A 20,266-nucleotide genomic window follows, 5' to 3' on the forward strand; every position below is an offset into this window, starting at 1 on the left:
TAGGAAGGAGGGATGTAGAGGAGGTGGGTCACATAAATAAGAGTCAGGGCCCTGAGATGGAGGAGGGCAGAGGGGAAGGGATATGTGTATGGGGGTAAGGGGTGAGGGGTGAGGGGCCGAGTGGGGGTAAGGGGGCTGGTTTCAGGGCATGAAGATGATGCTGCCTCTCCAGAGGTCCGTCAAGTGGCTCAGACAGGCAGTTCAGCGGTGATAGCAGAACGCCGTCCGTGTTGTGAGCCCTGCTGTCACCGGCCCCCGACAAGAGATCACAGCTGTAGGACATGGGTGATTTAATACCCCGCATTATGAAAAGGCTGAGGGGACAGGGAGGGGTGGTGGGGTGCAGCAGGCAGGCTAAACATAGCAGGTGCCCCCATGCTGCTGGTGACTGTCTAGGCTAAGCTATGCGTAACAGTACCATCCTCAAATGTTTATTCACTAAAAATACATCCTAGCCTCATCATGGAAGAAATGCAGTACAATTTGACCAAAACATGGATGCCCTTTCATATGGCTGTAAGATCATTTTGATTTGTAAATCTGGAATTGTCTTTGAATGTGTTGAAATGGCACAATGTACCTTTAGAGTTCACAGCTGCTACGTGGTCACCACTATGGGAATGAAACGGTTAAGGTTACGACCCGTGATGCATCGATCATGCAGTGATGCCTCTTGAATAGAATATGTACAGTCTGCAGCCATGGTAACATAAACAACACATTAGCATCGTGGTGGTGGGGGTTAGCGATGACGAGGGTTCAGGAAAACAGAGAATGTGAGTAATGTCACTTATCACCAGCCACACGGCACTACACCGGGACAATTAAAGAAGAGGCCTTGTGTTGCTTCAAGAGCAAGACGTCTCCAGGGAGGGAAGCACTGAATGCACTATACAGAGAGTTCCTTTTTCATTAAACATTATCAACCTTTATGAACACACATGCGCACACACACAGGCACACGCACAAATACACACGCAGGGAGAAGTTGTATAAATGCAGACAGGTCAGAGAGAGAGGAGTGTGGAGAGACATTAGTAATCCGTTCCTGGGCCAAACTGGCCCTTCAATACACACATCTCTTATTTACCTCAGTAGAATGAAATATAAAACAGTTTTTGTAATGTATACTGTCCTTTACCTCTCAGATTCACTGTAGAAATATGTCTTCTAAATGTTATTTGCTGTTAAAGCTATTATCTTTAGCAACCTCACCAAAAGGAAGCTGCTGTTCTGGGTTGGGTGTTACATAGAGGAGAACAGGATGAGAGGTTTTTGTAGTGGAGTTCAGAGAGAGGCCTGTTTTGAAGTTTGACCAACTTTGCCTTATTCTCCTAATCAGAGTCTCGTCTTAGTGAAGCGTTGGCATGTAGGCAAACACTCTGTCTGGCCCGCAAAATGGTTGCACTCGCTCTCTCTTCCCCCTTCTTCCCCTCTTTCCCTCCCTCTCCCTCCCTTCCTCTCTCACTTTTTCCTCTGATCCTAAGAAGAGTAGACCCACTGTTTCAGATGAAGTGAGATAAATACACATGTTCCCTGATGTCCCGAAGGCTTCCCACCCTCCCTCCTGAGAGCACACCCTCCTAACGCACTTCCTCTGCCACAATTAGTCCATAATAAATACACTTTACTCTTAATGCCGATAATGTGCCCTGCTCTCTGAATCTCCCTCTCTTCCTCTCTGTCTTTTTTCCCTTTCTTATTAAGCCACATTAAGACGTAACTTTGGGTCACACGAGAGGGAGAGAGAAAATTATGAATTATTCTCAGAGCTACTCACAGCTGCAAACAATAGCGGCAAAGAAAATACAGATATTGTAACGTATGCAAAGAATCGAGAGCATTTGCAGTCAAGTCTCACTTCCTGATGGCTTTGATAAGATTAGTTGCTTTCTTAAACAGGATGTGTGCTGCTTTTAAAAAACTGCTCTATGGACATACCGAGTACAGTTGCATAACGGCCTGCCTCGACAGAGTGCCTGCAAGAATTGAACGTTTCCTTCACATGAAGTCTCTCCAGATTAGCTTGAGATAGTTTATCAAAGTGATGGAATAAAGGAGATTTAGCATTGTCATATTAAAAAGACATGCAGTGGTTCAATATTTAAAAAGCCCATTTGCCTTGACAGAAGTGCTTTTTCATTCAAGAGCATATGGCTCCCATACCTGTTTATAGTCTCCCCTTATCTTCTCACAGAGAAGAAAAGGAGAGAAAAATAGATATTTTCAAAGATATTGAAGAATCGTTCAATTAACGGCGGCATGATGTAAAATAATTACTTGACTTGCTTTCCATAATGAGTATCTCTAATTAGCCATACATTTGTTTTGTAAAAACTCCAAACTACAGTTGTGAGGAGATGGTAAGTACGTTGAAGTAGCACCCAACCCCTCTCCTCCCTTCCCTTCACAAAGGCAGCATCACTTGGCTTCAAGGCACAATTCGCATCCCCATGTATGCATACAAGCGGCGGTAAATAGTCAGGAGTGTAAGGGATCTTTTTTTTTTAATTAGCTATGCAACAATTAAAGGATTCACAAACTAAATTGAACCTTGTCTCCGTCGCCTCCCGGTTTGATTTCAGCACCTGTCACAACAACAGCCCCTGTTCAGCCATTATGCAAAACTTCCTAAGAACAGAACCAGCATGAGGAGGAGAAAACAGCAATTATTTATGATATTCACTTATTTCAGGTGATATTGACATTTAGAGTCTAGAAGAAAATAAAAAAAATGACCTGAAAGGGAAGACAACGTGGCCTGGTTGACTTTGTCAACCGGCGCTAGGCAGATATGGTTTTATTTTGCCAACATTAAAGCCGCTCTAATGCCTGTGAGAGTGTGATGATGGGTGACTCACTCAGCACTACCAGGCTGCCCTTCTCATTTCCCACTGTAGAGTGAAAACAATCGCTGCGTTGATTGTACTGTTAGCATGTGCGCGCCGTTCTCTCTCCCTGTCTGCCTTTAAGAAACAGTGTCGGCCATGCCTTACTAGCGATGTGTCATTGCATTTTCCAGTGAGTAGTATTCAAATGCAGGCAGGCAGCCCAGGGGAATGATGTAAGCCATGATCGACCCTACACGGACAGCTACACTGTGGTCATTGTTCGCTGGCCTTTCTCTGCTGTAGAGTAACCATGCGTGATCAGCGATTCGACCGTGACTACTGTAGGACATGGCCCCGTTCCCCCCCCGTCCCCCCCCCCCCCCCGACAGAGGGTTGTGTCACAGGAGGGGGAGGTGTAGGACGGGAGGAACTGCACACGACAGAATACGGACATTCATTTATATGTTGGAAATTCTTCCCCATGATCTAAAATCATTTACTTTTCATCACTTTTTGTGCGCTAGTTTGTCCTCTGTCGTCTATCTCATCCATCTCCCTTCTTATTGTGAAACACGGTCTGGTTAACAAATGTTCGAGACAATTAATCCCCCACTCATCACAATGCGTAAAATCTACTGGCAGGAGTCTTTCCACACTGCTGTGACCACTATTGCAAGATATACACATGAAAAAGGCACACACATCTGCTGGTCATCAAAATAATACCAGGAATGGTTAGCATAAAAGGAAGCTTTGAGCTTTTGGCCGGCTCCGGAAGATGATGCGGCTGACCAGGACAATGAACTGTGGGAATTCGCTTGTCTCCCGTTGATCTTCCTCCTTGGCATCCCAAAAGCCTGTCAGACGCAGGGATAAAAAGACAGGCATTTTTCTTTCTCTCTTTTCTTTCTATTTTTTCTTTCAGCGGGGGCCTCATAGTGATCTGTGGAGATGAGCTGAAAGCCGAACTACCTGTTGACAAGTCCTCTTAAGAGACCTCAATGACATATTGTGTGGGGCTACAGAGCAGAAAGGAAAGGCCCAGCTAGGTCGATTCATATTTGTCACCGTTGTATAGCGTTCAAGTTCTTGTATAGAATTGTTGTTTTGATGTATTGGTTTACTTCATTCGTACTATGTTATGAAGCTCGAATCTTGGTTCTTAACTCATACGTTAGCGTAGTTGTTGTGTGGGGTCTAGGGTATGACGTTGGAAGAAACGGACTGGGTTTATTCTACTTTATTTCACTTGTTGTGCTGGGAACCTTTCTGTTTTCGCCTCATTACAGCATGTAATAATCCAGTTCAGTCAAAGAGCATGGAGAGGAAGAAAAACAACTCACGTTTTATTGGGTTAATGAGAAGCGTTCCGAAGACCACCTGCAATAGACTAAACAAGCATGAGGAAATATTCATATTAGCTTCAATTTACTGCCATGCTTAAAATGATCCCAGCTCTACTTGTGTTGGTATCTGCTTTCCTTCAATATTTTTTTTAAATATGCTTTCCTCAGAGTATGTAACATATGGCAAACACACTCATTTTCCATCAGATTGTTTTTCCCCTCTAAATGCGTTAATGATTTGGTGCGAATATGATGGAATTTCGTTACTTTGTGAATAATGATGGATTTATTAAAAGCAATGACCTTCATTATAACTTAATGAGGTATTTCATTGTAATTAGTTCATGGATTCTTGTCAATACATGCCAAAATAACAAAGTAATGTCTTACTAATGGCTTTTCCATTCATCATTTCTCCTTATAAACCTAGAATCCGCCGTTAAAACAATAACAAAGTGGTCAACCTACCTCTGTTTTGGTTTTTTAAAAAGGCTGAGGGATGGGCCTGGAGAAGTGTAACCACTTTCAAATTCATAGACAGAGCTATGGATGCAAGGACTGAACATCCATTATATCAGAATTATAGTTTTAAACATGTTTTGAGGCTATACATTGTTTTTTTGCATTGTATTGTTTACAACATTGGAGTAAAAACATGTATATTTGGGGTTCTGAGACATTTATAAGTTATATTATTAAAGAATCAATTGGTATATATAATTCATTTATAAGTCCAAAAATGGTTGTAGCAATTAAGGATTATAGCTTTAAAATGTCTAAAAAGTTTTATTTGGCCTGCATTCAGTTGACCCAGTTGATACATTTACCATCAATATCACATCAAGCAATACTTCCTGTCTTTTATCAAATCCAAAACCTTCACAAGAGCATGTTTAGCCATACTCTGCTTATGTGTTTTAGCCTTAGAATATGCAAATGTCTGTGGTATTCAGTGTATACATCATTTGTAATACTCTACCTGACCTAGTGTTTTCTGTTTCCTTCAACTTTGCATGTACTTTATAGGATCAGAGCACATATGCCCTCATACGTTTGTGATGCTTGTTAATTAGATGATGACACGTACTGAGCCCAAATATATTCAGACAGAAATACACTTCCATTGTGTTGAAGATACCGTCCGTAATTAAGCTGTAGGTTGCAGAGCAATTTGCTCTGAAAAAAAGAAGAGGAGAAATCTGGTTTTGTGCCGCTTTACTAAAAACTGTGAATATTAACCACAAACTGTAAAGAAGAGCACTACTGCACCTCTGTGAGAGAGTGCAAAAGGAAGTCTGGTGGCTTTGCAGGCGTCATTTGAGCCTTATCGTTAATGAAAGAGCATTTTTGTAGACACCAGACAAACGTTAGATCTGTTTCGGGTTAGAGCAAGTGCAGACATCGCTACAGTGTGCTGTTTGGATGGCAGAGATGTCAAGGTCAAGCATACAGGTGTACAGTTACTCGGGAGCTACTTGTAATGCTAACTATGACGGTAAGAAGTTACAACTTGTGACCCTGTGAGTTTATAATGCGAACCACACAGACTTGAATTGCGTACTTGTGTACAAGAGAAGGACACGTTGGATTACTGGTACTTACTGTGTAACAACTGGTACTACTTGCTCTATGTGAGTACATCAAAGCGTTTGCTTTTTGAGAAACGGAATTCCATATGAATGAAATAAGACTGTCGTGATTACACTGAACACTCATTGTGTTGTTGTTCTAAGAGCATTGCTACCTGCATTGTTACACATAGAGGGCACTCTGATATTGAATTATTGTCAAAAGCAATGCGTGTGTGTGTGTGTGTGTGTGTGTGTGTGTGTGTGTGTGTGTGTGTGTGTGTGTGTGTGTGTGTGTGTGTGTGTGTGTGTGTGTGTGTGTGTGTGTGTGTGTCGGTGTCGGTGTCGGTGTGCGTGCGTGTGCTTGCATGTGTGTTGATAGGATGGGGGGGTGTCACATAAGAAATGCCCTTTTTAATCAGGAAAAAAATATAAAATGACTTGGGAGCAAGGGAAGCATATTAATGCAGTTCATTTGCATACGCTCGTCAGCAAGGATACGTTCAAAAAACAAACTGGATTTGTCAGTTCATTTCACATTATTCCATTGTCTATCTGCCTTTGTTATATGTTAAAGATAAAGCCGGGAATCAAATGTAAGAAAAGGGCAAGCTGCTATCTCTATAAATGAGCAACAGCTCATCAGTCTTGTTTGAATCATATATTTCTATGGCAGAAGGCAACGTGCATGCAGGGCACTTTTAAAAAGGGTTCCGTCTGATATTGGCAGAGTTTGCAACGAATTGTGGGAGGCACATTTAAGAGTCACTTCATTTTGTCTGGCAATGGACAATCCTTCCTAAGAGATCAGGATGAGAAAGTTGTCCAGGAACTGCTTTTTATCTACCTATGTATTCTCCCAACATTGTATTTTGAAAATATACTCATATCAATGTAATATTATTACAGTATTACATAGACATTTTCTGAATGGTATTTGCAATAGTGCGGGATAGTATATTCGTGTCTCAGTTACATGATAATAAGCTCATACAGTCGTGCGTGACCTCGTCAATGTAAGTATGCTCTGCATACATGAGGCATGCCCAGTCATCACATAGTCTACATAATATAGCCATTATATCCTTCAAGGGTTCATTTGATGGCCTTCACCTTTATTACTAGACAATGATTGCAGTCAAGTTCTAGAGAAGAAGAACGTATTCATAAGCAGCCCACAGACCTTATTCATATTTTAGAGATACGAGTCAACAACAACCAACAGAGGAACGGTTGGCTAAAGAACAGCCAGGCCTTATAAGTCTTCCAGGGTGCGTCAGCAATGTGCTTCACTCCCACGTCCTCTGTATCGTGTGTGTACTGTACGTGTGTAACGGGTTTGATTCAAAGCTATGTTTTTTTGTTTATGTTGTTCTGTCTAGCCTTGTCAGTTGGTGGGTGTCTGGGTTAGCACTAGTTAGAAGCAGAGAGAGATGGCTATAAGAGAGAGAGAGAGAGAGAGAGAGAGAGAGAGAGAGAGAGAGAGAGAGAGAGAGAGAGAGAGAGAGAGAGAGAGAGAGAGAGAGAGAGAGAGAGAGAGAGAGAGAGAGAGAGAGAGAGAGAGAGAGAGAGAGAGAGAGAGAGAGAGAGAGAGAGAGAGAGAGAGAGAGAGAGAGAGATCTTAAGAGCGAGAGCGAGTTGTCCTTGAGCCCTGTGAAGTGTGTGTGTGTGTATGTGTGCAGGTGCGTGTGTCTATGTGTGTTTAGGTTGGGGGTGTCCCTGACTTCACAGGAGTCTGGACATAAACTGGTCTCACTCCACTAAATGTGAACTCGTGTTATTCTAGTGCTTAGTCCCTGAAAGGATTTTTTTAAATGATTATAATCATGTGTTATAGCACGCTGTCACTGTTACTAGGCAGCATACTAATCAGCTTAATGAGATATTATACAGTATTTTGTTGACCAAGGCAGAACTCACTTTATTGTGTCGGAAGCTTGACCCCGCCAGTTACAAGGGAAGAACACGCCATTATCCTTCTTAAGAGAGGGGAGGGCATCACAAACAACCCGGCAAGCAAGAAGACAAAAACAGACTCTGCTTGTGTATTCCCTTCAGCTTGACGGTGTATGCTCTGGGCCGTTGAAACCATTCTTAATGGCTGGGAGGGCCTCTGATACATTGGGAACCCATTCAATAACACCAACTGTTGTTTTCCTCCTTATTGGAAGCCATGAGAGGAGGGGAAAAGAAGGCAAGAGCAAAGTGATTCACATCAAATGTAATGTGCCTCTTTAATGGAGAATTACGCCGAGACAAGTGTCGCAGTAGGGAGATAAGAGCGTGTGTTTACTGAAGTAACCCCTTGGTTTTAAGTGCTATTGTTAATATCATAATTGTAGCATTGCGGCAGCTTCCTGACAATGGCATTGCTCCGTTTCATTAAGGCGTGTAATTGGAGGAATTCTGATAGGATGGGCCCAAGTAGCATAATTATGCAGCGCCCGCCGTGTTTACCGTGTAATTATTGCATCCAAAACTGTGTTGCAGTCTGAGAAAGTTCTGAGAGTTACAGTCTTCCAACCACAAGTGTGAGAACATAAGCTGTACTGAAAATCAAAAGAAGAAAATGACATTTCAATGGGCGGCAGGTAGCATAGCGGTTAAGAGCTTCCCCGAGGCGACTAGGTGAAAATCTGCTTTTGTGCCCTTGAGCAAGACACTTAACCCTAATTCCTTCCGTAAGACGCTCTGCTAAATGACATCTCTATTTCCATTCATCATGCACTGACAATTTACTCTAATACTTCTCCTTCTCTTCCGGTTTTCAGATTTTTGGATGAGTCATAGCTCTTTTTTAATGCATTGCTTATCAGGTTGATTGACTGTGGTTGACCGACATGATATCCTTCTCTCTTACAGGATGGAGGACTCTAGTTTGTGCCTTGGTGTGTCTTCAGCAGTATCGGACGCTGACCGAGACCATCTGAGCAACGCAGTGCTAAATGGCCGATATCCCATCAGTCAGAAGCTCCACCAGCTGACGGCCCAGCTGGGCCACGCCTTTCCCGACCTACAGAGCCGACAGCAGATCCCTGAGGAGAAAGCTGCCACCCCATTGGATGAGAAGAGCCACGCTGCCCTGGCCAGTCAACCAATCAGCAGTCAGATGGCACTGCTCGCCAACCAGCTCAACCGGGACATAGATGCAAGTGCCCTGGCCAACCTGAATGGGCGTGTGGACCTGCAGCAGTTTCTCAATGGGCAGAACCTGGGCATCATGTCCCAGATGAACGATATTGAAGACGATGCCCGTAAGAACAGGAAGTACCCGTGTCCGTTGTGCGGCAAGCGATTCCGCTTCAACAGCATCTTGTCGCTGCACATGCGCACACATACAGGTGAGAAGCCTTTCAAGTGCCCCTACTGCGACCATCGAGCAGCACAGAAGGGCAACCTCAAAATCCACCTACGCACCCACAAGCTGGGAAACCTCGGTAAGGGACGCGGCCGCGTCCGTGAGGAGAACCGTCTTCTACATGAGCTGGAAGAGAGGGCCATCCTGAGGGACAAGCAGATCAGGAGCAGCAGCCTCCTTCAGCCAGCCCAGCCCCTGCAGCACCAGCCACACCTTGGCCCTCAGACGCAGCAGCAGCAGCAACAGCCTGGCTCTGCCTGTGGCCTCCTCACCCCCACCAGCCTGGGAACTCCAGACTCCCTCTCCCAGCCCTCGTCCTCCCCCAAGCCGGCCGGCGCCCAAGATGACCAGGCCCTGAACCCACCCACTGGATTCCGCTGCACCTTCTGCAAGGGCAAGTTTAAGAAGCGTGAGGAGCTGGATCGTCACATCCGCATCCTGCACAAGCCCTACAAGTGCACCTTGTGTGAGTTTGCTGCCTCGCAGGAGGAGGACCTGATCAGCCATGTGGAAAAAGCCCATATCACGGCCGAGTCAGCTGCGGGACAGGGTGCAGCTGGCGGCGCTGAGAAGCCTGCTAACGAGTTCCGATGTGAGGTGTGTGGCCAGGTCTTCAGCCAAGCCTGGTTCCTCAAGGGCCACATGCGCAAGCACAAGGACTCATTTGAACACGTCTGCCAGATCTGTGGTCGTCGCTTCAAGGAGCCCTGGTTTCTCAAGAACCACATGAAGGTCCATCTCAATAAGCTGGCCATCAAGAGCAAGCCCCCAGCAGAGGACATAAACGCTGTCAACACCATGAACAGCATGGCCCAGGAGGCCCATGCTAACCTCTACTCACGTTACATCTCCTGCCTGCAGGGCGGCTTCCTATCCCCAGACAAACAGGGTCTGAGCGAGCAACACCAGATGCTGGCCAAAGCCGGCATTGCCATGAAAGAGAAGGAGATGCTGGGGAAGCTGCTGGGCCCAATGGCAGGGATGGGCCATGGCCTTGGCGAGGGGGAGAAGCGCTCTCTCCTGGGCTGCCTGAACCTGGTGCCCCCCCTGAAGTCCAGCTGCATGGAACGCCTCCAGGCGGCTGCCAAAGTTGCAGAGATGGACCCACTGAATAGCTATCAGGCCTGGCAGATCATGGCACGAGGCATGGCCATGGACCGTGCCTTTATGCCCAAGGAGCAGCACCATGAGCAGCACCATGAGGAGATGGCCAATGCTGCCGGCATGGCCTTCACTAAAGAGAAGCATGACTACCCTATGATGTGCTCCAACGATGGCTCCAAGCAGAAGCAGCACAGCGAAGCTCTGCATGGCTCGAAGGCCGGCAGTGGAGCCATGATGCCCCTGAAAGACGACGGAGTGGGCTTCGACAGCCATCGTGACTTCATGCCCCATCATGGCGGCCATGGCATGGGCCTGGTCCACGGCCTGGAGTACAACCACCTGACTAACCTGAAAGAGAAACCCACAGAGTGTCCTGACTGTGGCCGGGTCTTCAGGACATATCACCAGATGGTGGTCCACTCTCGGGTGCACAACAAGGAGCGGCGGCCCATAGAAGAAGCCATCCAGCAGCAGAACAACACCACAGGACTGGATGAGCGGCGTGGCTCAGCCAGCGACCCCGAGTCCCAGTCCATCAGCAGGTCCACCACCCCTGGATCCTCCAACGTGACGGAGGAAAGCGGAGCCGGAGGAGGCCACTCCCAGACCGGCAGTGTCCGAGACGACAGCCCACACCCTTCCTCCCCATCCTCAGGTAAGACTAAGTCATTACTATACCCTGAATAATGATCAATCCCATAGTCACATTATCCTTATTAGCAGGACTTCTTCCAATGTATTCTTCATTATTTATATGGGGAGGACACGTAAGGGGGAGACCATTGTGTCCGAAGAGGATAGGTCCTTACACAAAGATGAGTTGGTTGATGGCTGGCACAAGATCTCTTACATACGCCATTTGCTTTAACATCCCTTCTACACAACACTGGACTCTAAGGAGTCCACTTAGACTGGAGAGAGAGATGGGGGGGGGGTCGGATCAAAACTGCCTGTTCAAAAAGCCCACCACAAATCCGAGCTGCACATTCCGTGCATAACTGGGATACTTAACGCCCATGTTCAAATACCCGTCAAACACCCTCACACAGCCTGCTTCTATAGGATACTTTCTGCACACTGTTTTTACTGGAGAGGGGAGGCCTGTCTAAACACACACACACATGAACACACAGACACACTTTGACTCACGCACTCACACAAAACAACCGTACGAAGACACTCAACTCCCATGACGGAGCCGTGACTTGTGTCTTTCACACTGGCACATAGAACACAGACGCAAGAAGGGCTTTATAAATACAGTTGAGACATTGAGACACAGTGTGGTGAAGAACATGCTCTATACAGACTAGTATGTGTCCCCGTGTAACATCAGTCAAGACTACGAGAACGGGCCAAACATATTATGAGTGATTAAAACATCTCCTTGAACGTGGGAGGGAAAGCGATTCCACCGTAGCCAAATAAGAAAAAGCAGATAAAGTATACATTTAGCAGGATTAAGAGAGGCTGTTCCTAATGATTAGAGAAGTTTTAAAGGTAACTTTCTCATTCCTCCGGGCGGAACACCACAAGCTAAGCGGCGCGCCCGTTAATTAGGCCATGACTATGTGATAATCAGTTGGTTTAAGCTAAACAAGACACTAATTAAAGATATACGTATAAAGCAGGTCATTTATTTTTTTTTGACTTCATTTGCGGAGTGAAATGTGCTTTTAAGCCGTTTGAAAAAAGTGGCTTATGCTTAAGGCTCGAAGTAACTTAATTCCAACAGTACAGACAAAATTGTTTATTTATTCACAGTAGCAGAGAGTCCTTATCATTCCAATGTAGTGTGATGGGTTTGAACATGGAATGGGCTATGTTTATTTTAATCTAAGAAATAATAACAGACAATCCCCCCCACCCCAATTAGGAATTAATGAAAACTAGAGTGAGATAAAAACGTATTTTCTTTATAGAGACTATTAAACATAACACTTTTCAACGAGGTGGGGGGGGGGGGGGGGGGGGGGGTATGTTGCGGAAGTAATTATCTTCTGAATTTTAATGCAGGAAGTTTTATTTATTTTTCTTCTGGTTCTCAAGTAAATCAGAGAAATGTAGCTCATGGCATTTAGTCAACTTTAGAAGTATTTACATATGTGTGATGTGAAGAACTTCCACATCATCAAAAACTTGAAAAATCTCTGAAAAGATCATGTTCTTACAAATATTGCCAATTGAAATTATATTTACAATAAAACCTACATCAACTGAAATATTTTGGGTATTCATGTTACAATTAAACTAAGTTGAATATCACACACACACACATGCAGACATGCACAGACTCTCTCTCTCTCTCTCTCTCTCTCTCTCTCTCTCTCTCTCTCTCTCTCTCTCTCTCTCTCTCTCTCTCTCTCTCTCTCTCTACTGCTCTCTTCAGCTCTCTCTCCATCTCACTCTCTCTCGCTGTAGTCCTACCTCGTCTATCAGTGCTCTCATGCCCTGCCTCCTCCTCTGTCCCTCTCTGAGTGCTGTGATGGAGTGTGATAGCCAGCTTAAACCCCTGTGTTTCTCCACCGTACAGGGGGATGCGGGCATCGTGCCAGCTCCCTCCTGCTGGATCTAACGGGCCTTAAGGTTGACCTTGAGGGCCCCCCACCTGCTCTTTTTTTTTGGGGGGGGGGTTGTCTCTGTGTTTGGGGCTGACATTGTTACAGGTACAGCCTCTTAGCCTGGTTCTTTCTCACAGTCTCTCCATTCAGACACAGTTCACCGGCTTTCTGTTGTGAGACTCAGGAAGCTGTGTAGACACCACTCCACCACAACAACAGGGTCAAAGGGAAAGAAACACTAAAGATGTACAACTGTAAAAAATAAAAAATGAAAGGGTTTTGTTTTGTTGCAGCCTGTATTACATTACTGACAGCACAAAGCACTAAAAGTTTTTCTTCCTTCATGACATTGAGTGTGATTCATATTTGGAGCTTTGGGGCACCTCATTTAGAAACTGAGGTGTGTGAAAAAATGTGTCTGCAGCTAATGTGGAGGAAGGTGTCATTTGTGTGTGAGTGTGTGAGTGTGTTTGTATATGAGTGTGTTTCTGCTTATGTGTGTGCGTGTGTGTGTGTGTGTGTGTGTGTGTGTGTGTGTGTGTGTGTGTGTGTGTGTGTGTGTGTGTGTGTGTGTGTGTGTGTGTGTGTGTGTGTGTGTGTGTGTGTGTGTGTTGCCTGAATGTGTCAGTGTTTTTAAATTAACAGGATGTGGCTGACTATACCTCTCTGTTAGTCTTAATATTGCACTCTTGCGTTTTTGCTTGTTGAGAATTGTTTGTATTTTTATTGTAAGGCACTGTGTGTGTGTGTGTGTGTCTTGAAAACATTGCTAACCATCACCATACCGCCAACCTCGTAACCACCTTCCCACTGCAATTTTGAGTTAAACTTGAATTACAGTCATCAACAATAACATCTCAACTGTGAAAGAAGGTCGAGACAATCTCTTTTTGTCTTTGACACTGCACTTGTTTAAAGATGTCTGCCTCTGAAATGTCCTTCAGAGACCTTCATTCTTTCATCCACAGTAGTAAAACCTTAAATGCGTTGTGTTTCATAGAGACGTCAGAACCTTTCGCCCCTTTTTCATTAGTACCGTTTTCACCCCAATCATCTCTTTTATTTGTTATTAGGCTGACAGATTGGTTTGACTGTGGAAGGAATCTAGTGCTTCAGATTCCAGAGTTCTCCGGTCTGACTTGGGCTTGATAAACAAGAGGGTTCCTACTTGATAGTGTCTCTCTCTGAATTCATTATGGTGGGCCTCAGAGCGACAGGCCCTGCAGAGTGCAGGTCTTAAACAGAGGCTTACCCTGAATGGCGTAACAGGACCCATTGAAACCTGATGTAATACTATGTAAAGCAGAGCTGCCAGTGTGTTGTAAGATGGGGGGTATTTATGTTCACGTCCATTGTAGATTCTAAAATGTAAGAAAAAAGAGAGATGGAGAGATTAGGATGAACTAAAGGCAAGTTTAAAGTTGTTTCTGGTTGGGCCTCTTACAGACTATGAGGATTCCGTTAGTTGCTAGCAGGAGGTAAGCGTAAGTAAGCAATTCACTGTTAAAGGCGCTGCGTGGTCAATCCCACGTCTGCATTGGCCGTGCAGCATTTACGGTGATACGGCCTCGGTAGAAGTCAGGGCATCCATACTTCTTGCGCTTCGCGGAGCAGCGCAGAGCTGTTGAGAAGGAAGTTGTCAAGGAAGTGAGTTTGTGTTTATACAGGACCTCCTGGCTCCACCTACCATCAACCAATCATGTCAATGCGGAGCTATATGAACCGCCCCCTGCATTGTTACAAAATTTGGGAGGTGGACAGCGATGCGGCACGGAGCTCAATTTGGCCTCTGTGTGCCTCAGGAGGCTCCGCAATCGCGGCACACCCTCCATACGGAATCTCTGACCACATTTTCGGATTGACAATAAATGGGCTCTTAGTCTACACCTGTTGTATACGAAGCATGTGACAAATACAATTTTACTTGGGCTGTAGAGAGCAGAGAGCAGAGACAGAAAGAAAGAGAGAGAGTGAGGCGGAGAGAGAGACAGAGAAAAGAAGGAAGAGAGTGAGGCAGAGAGAGAGACAGAGTGAGGCAGAGAGACAGAGAGAGAGAGAGAGAGAGACAGAGAGAGAGCGAGGCAGAGAGACAGAGAGAGAGAGAGGCAGAGAAAAGAATGAAGAGAGCGAGGCAGAGAGAGAGAGAGAGAGAGCGAGGCAGAGAGACAGAGAGAGAGACAGAATTTGCAAAGGGAAGGATGGCAACCAGTTGATGCAAATGACTTGCTGCTGAGAAAGGAATGTACAGTATGATCATGCAGCTACTCAGAAGCTGGTCTCATCAGACTATAGAGAGAGAGGGGCTTTTCTCAAGGCCTCGAGCAGGAGCACCTCCACTCCACCCCTCACTCCCACCTCTCCGCTCCGGCTACAAACCTACCGCTCCTTTTCCCTGGAGAATCCCCCATGTCTAAATATTTTTAAGAGGAACAGCATTTTAACATGGCAAGGATTAGTCATTTATCCCTAGGTCTTTACAGCTCTCAAACATGGAGGCAAAACGCTTGCGCCATACAAATTGGAAATTGGATTTGCCGACTGACGCCTTAGGTTATAAAGCATGGATATTCATCTAATTACGTAATTACAATGGGGGGTAATTACACATGCAGACTTACTGTTACATTGTAATTGCTGTGTAATTAAAGCAAAAATAACTAGAAGTGTTCAGGCCCAAATTGATAGAAAAGCGAGTGTCAAAACGGTCGCTTTCTGAAACAGCTCTACGTCTGTCTGCATTTGTCTCCGTGGAAACCAACTCCGATTTAAGATTGCTATTCAATCCCACCTTAACTGTCCTACTAAGACTTACGTTCTATCCGTCTCTCGTCATCTTTCTCGCCTAAGAGGCAAGACTGCGGCCTCTGTTCAGATATATGAAGTGGCGACCAAGAATGTGACCAAAAATAGACATAGAAGTGAAAGGAGAAACAACTAAGGGCATTGGTGTCATGCGGTAGATGGCATTGAAATTGTGATTTAAAAGCCCAGTGGTTTGATGGTTAGGTAGAGCTGGCCTGTGAAACCCCATCCCAGTGTCAGATGGAGGAGAGGTTGGCACCTTCAAAGGGCTGGAGCTAGTATGGCCAAGTAAACAGGTATCTCTGGGATCATCGAGAGTCTCCGACAGTACATTCTTTCTCACAAAGATACCGTTCCTCTCTCCCAGTCAAGCCAAACCTTTGAAATGAGAACAGTGTTCTGTGTGTGTGTTTTTTTTTTATAGCTAATTACGGGGATATTTGGAAGAATTATGTCAATGCCTTCTCTCTCGCTTCCTATCTCCATCTTTCTCCCTGTCTCCATCTTTCTCCCTGTCTCCATCTTTCTCTCTGTCTATCTCTCTCCCCCTCTCTCCCTGTTTCTCTCTGTCTATCTCACCCTCTCTCTCTCTCCCTCTCTCTCTCTCTCTCTCCCCCCCCCTCTCTCTCTCCCTCTCTCCTTCTCTTCACTTATTTCTTTCTCTTTGTAATTGACATCCGGTTCTCTTTTTTTCTCAATTTTTCTTTCTTGATCTGAGAACTTGCCTGCTTCAAACCTGTGGTATAGCCGCTCTTTTGAAGACTAGCGCCTCAAACTGGCATGTCATATCTGTATTTTTTATGTGTCACAAAACTCAAATAGATGTCATTGTGTGCGAGGCGAATTCATTACAGAGCTGTATTTCAGTACAGTAGGTCAGGGTTCGGGTGTCTTTAAGTGACAAAAGTTCTATTCACTAATTGTCAGTGTGCTCTACTGATTAACATGTCGTGGATAAATGTAGACTTAGTATTTTTGTACATGCTTGCACAATATAAAAGGGCAATTTATGTCTCTTTGACGACTCATTCGATTTCTCTCCCTTTTCATACTCACTGTCTCCATCTCTCTTTCCCCTCTCTCTCTCTCCTTCTTTCTCTATCTCTTAGACTCAATTTGTAAATATTACCCATGGTGGGAATAAGCTAAGCCTTTTAGATATTTAAAAATTCCAATTGTATTCCAAAGTGTATTTGAAAGAGCAGCAGTCAGGGTCGTTTTCTCTTGCTCACCGTATTCCTGGGTGGTTATCACCGGGCAGTCCTTATGAAACATTTATCAGGCTGTTTCATGTCTTAATGATCACGTTAGGATTCCCCACTTGGTTATGGAGCTGGAGCAAAGAGATGTGCTGTTGAGAGAGAGAGTGTGAGAGAGAGAGAGAGAGAGAGAGAGAGAGAGAGAGAGAGAGAGAGAGAGAGAGAGAGAGAGAGAGAGAGAGAGAGAGAGAGAGAGAGAGAGAGAGAGAGAGAGAGAGAGAGAGAGAGAGAGAGAGAGAGAGAGAGAAAGAACTCCCTGCATTATACCAACCACTCTTTAATTCACATCTTTGCCAAAACATTGCTTGCCTTTCTCCTGAACAAGCCTCCTTGGCACGTCACACATTTTCTTCCTCGTTCTCCCCATTTCTGTTTTATGTTTTTATAATTAAAACATAATATTTATCTTTCCATAACAGAAGGCTGCCTTACTGTGGTAGGTAGACTGTTTGAATATTAATATTCTACATGCTATCTCCTCCAGTGTCTGAGGAAGTGTCATTGGTAAAATAGTGAAAGTGAAGGTGACTCGCCCTCTGTTCTGTCAGAGAGCTGGGAACCAGAGCAGGGTTGCAAAGTTTAGCTGATTGAACATGGAAGAGATTGTGAAGAGGTTTGACTAAATGAACACGAGGGACACGTTGGGGGAATGCATCATGCCGTATTTACCTAGCCACAGTCCGGATGCATAGAGTACTCTGACAAAATAACCCTTTATCCAAAAGTTGAAACTTAAACTGAAACTTTGAATACATAAAAGACTTCATGTAGGAGTTTCTTTGTTGTTGTCTCTGACAGGGATAGTTAAATGAGAGGAACGTAGGGTTCCATGTTCCACTGGTGACAGCTGTCTGACTCTGTCAATTCTGAATTCCTCCTAAATGAGTCTGGGCTCAGACAAAGAATGCAAATGGCTGGCAGGGTGGGTGGCTGGGTGAGAGAGCTTTGTTTGAACAAGTTAACTTGGGCATGATTGGGGTTCCTCCCGTGTGAAAGAGCAAGTGAATACATTGACCTTTGTCTCATAAAAAATGGAGGACCAGCCATATGATACCATGACAGAGGAATCTCTCTCTTTCTACCCCTCTCTCTTTCTCTCTCTCCACACACACACACACACACACACACACACACACACACACACACACACACACACACACACACACACACACACACACACACACACACACACACACACACACACACACACACACACACACACACACACACACACACACACACACATAAAAAACAGGGTTATGGGTAATGTCATATTTGTTTTTTTCCGACTTGGATATCACCACTGGCCATGGCACGGGGTCACTCGTTACAGAGAGATGAGTATTTCTCCTTTCCCTCCCAGTCCTAACCCCACTGACAGGTCACATAAAACAGCTCTTTGTGTCAACATCGGGGTGCTGACATGAGCCAGATAATGACATGAACATGTTGCCTCTTTTTTTACCAAAAGTTATCTCCTAATCAGAGAGGAAAACAAATGGGCAAGAAAAATGAAGTCCAAGGATTGAGATCTTTGCCTGCACATTCCAATTGTTCTTAAAATATTTGGCAATGTCAATTAGTAAGTGAGCAGAGCTAGCTGATGAACACAATTTTCCACTAGACTGAGCACCCTATTGTTGTGGAGTGAACAGCAGATTTCTGAGGTCATTATCATTCCCCGTTAGCCTGGCCCAGCTGCTCCTCTCGGCTCCAGCCAAACTCTACACCACGACTCAGGGTAGCACGCAGCAACAGGGGGCCGCCGGGGAGGAGGGGGCTGGCAGGCTGGAGAGAGAGATAGAAAGAGAGAGAGAGAGATGGAGGGCAAGAGAGAGGAGGGGAGAAATGAGGGACAGAAATAGAGGGATGAAGCGAGGTTGGGAGCCAAGGAAAGAAGGAAAGATGGGCTCGAGAATGTAAGAGGGGTAGGATAGGAAAAGGAGAGGATAGAAAGAAAGGGAGAAATACCCTTAGCGTTCTAGGATAATAAAATATTTGATCTGGACTTACAGCTGAACTCAGAGGCTTGGAAAACAGAAACTAAGACCTATCTAAGACATGTGAGAAAGCTGTATCTACACTAACATCCTGCTCTGCTTCATAGGCCCTCAGAAAAAATACGTCTCCCACCGTGTCTCTCTGCACACTGTAAATTCCACCGTGGTGTGTTGAGGATATGTTTGAGCTGGTGATCAGGCTGGAGCTGGAGGAGAGACAGATGTAGGGATGTTCTGTAGAGCAGGATCCACTGAGCCCTGGTCTCCCACCCAAACACTGCTCAGACTCAGCTCCTCTGTCCTGGATCGGAAGCTCAGAAGTGCTTAGACACTAGCAGTGCTCATGCTTCTAACCCAGCAGACTCCTTTCTCTCTCTCTCTCTCTCTCTCTCTCTCTCTCTCTCTCTCTCTCTCTCTCTCTCTCTCTCTCTCTCTCTCTCTCTCTCTCTCTCTCTCTCTCTCTCTCTCTCTCTCTCTCTCTCTCTCTCTCTCTCTCTCTCTCTCTCTCTCTCTCTCTAAAAATGGTCCCTTCCTGTCGGCCTGTTAGTGTGTTGTTAGAGTGAACCTGGTTTCTCTGGCCGAGTACGGATCCATGTTTGCAGGAGATTTTAGCGTTGAGCAGGGAGCTTGTGCTATGTGTGCATATATCACCCAGGCTCAGAACAGCCAGGCCGTTTAAGAGAGATAGGATGACAGTAAAGCTGCTAAAGGGACAGGGACTCACAGATGACAAGGCAAGGGGAGGGAGGAGAGGGGGATAAGGGGAAGGAGAGGGCGCCACAGCGTGCACTGTTATGTGACTCAGACATCCACTCTGACACCTCCCCCTATAAGAGACATTATCTCTGATAGGTCAATATCTCTGATAGTTCACCGCTTCCTTTGAACGTACAGTTTGAGAGGTTTGAGAGGCCAGCTGTAGTAGGATCAAAGATAGTCTAGGTCAGGGACAAGTATAGGGGTCTCCGCCACTCAGGAGAAGTGTCATTGGACAAGTACAACTATCTCAGACAAAGTGTCACATGAGTAACTGACAGTTGTGAATATTGCACAAGGACATACAGCGTGGTTCCCCAACTGGCGACCCGCGGGTGGTTTTACTTGGCCCTCCAAGTTTTCTGAGCAAAAAATATACAGTACCAGTCAAAGGTTTGGACACTCCCACTCTTTCCAGGTTTTTTGTCTATTTTTACTAATTTCTACATTGTAGAATAATAGTGAAGACATCAAAACTATGAAATAACACATACAGAATCATGTAGTAACCAAAAAAGTGTTAAACAAATTAAAATATATTATTATCTGAGATTGTTCAAAGTAGCCATCCTTTGCCTTGATGACAGCTTTGCACACTCTTGGCATTCTCTCAATCAGCTTCATGAGGTAGTCACCTGGAATGCATTTAAATTAACAGTTGTGCTTTGTTAAAAGTTCATT

The 20,266-nt window shown here is 45.1% G+C and overlaps 1 protein-coding gene across 10 annotated transcripts in view; it reads left to right on the top strand.

Moving 5' to 3' along the window:
• znf536 (zinc finger protein 536) overlaps nucleotides 1-20,266 on the top strand; it is a 191,812-nt gene that overhangs the window by 68,656 nt on the left and 102,890 nt on the right. For 9 of the 10 annotated variants that reach the window (XM_071380774.1, XM_071380773.1, XM_071380783.1 and 6 more), the window contains one exon: nucleotides 8,608-10,862. In XM_071380774.1, coding sequence (XP_071236875.1) covers nucleotides 8,609-10,862 — 2,254 coding nt within the window. In that variant the 5' untranslated portion in view covers nucleotide 8,608. Of the gene's footprint in view, nucleotides 1-5,462; nucleotides 5,673-8,607; nucleotides 10,863-20,266 lie in introns of those variants that run through there. The other variant, XM_071380778.1, reaches the window with a different exon arrangement.

The sequence above is a fragment of the Salvelinus alpinus genome, chromosome 33, assembly GCF_045679555.1.
Source record: "Salvelinus alpinus chromosome 33, SLU_Salpinus.1, whole genome shotgun sequence".
Classification (NCBI taxonomy): Eukaryota; Metazoa; Chordata; class Actinopteri; order Salmoniformes; family Salmonidae; genus Salvelinus; species Salvelinus alpinus.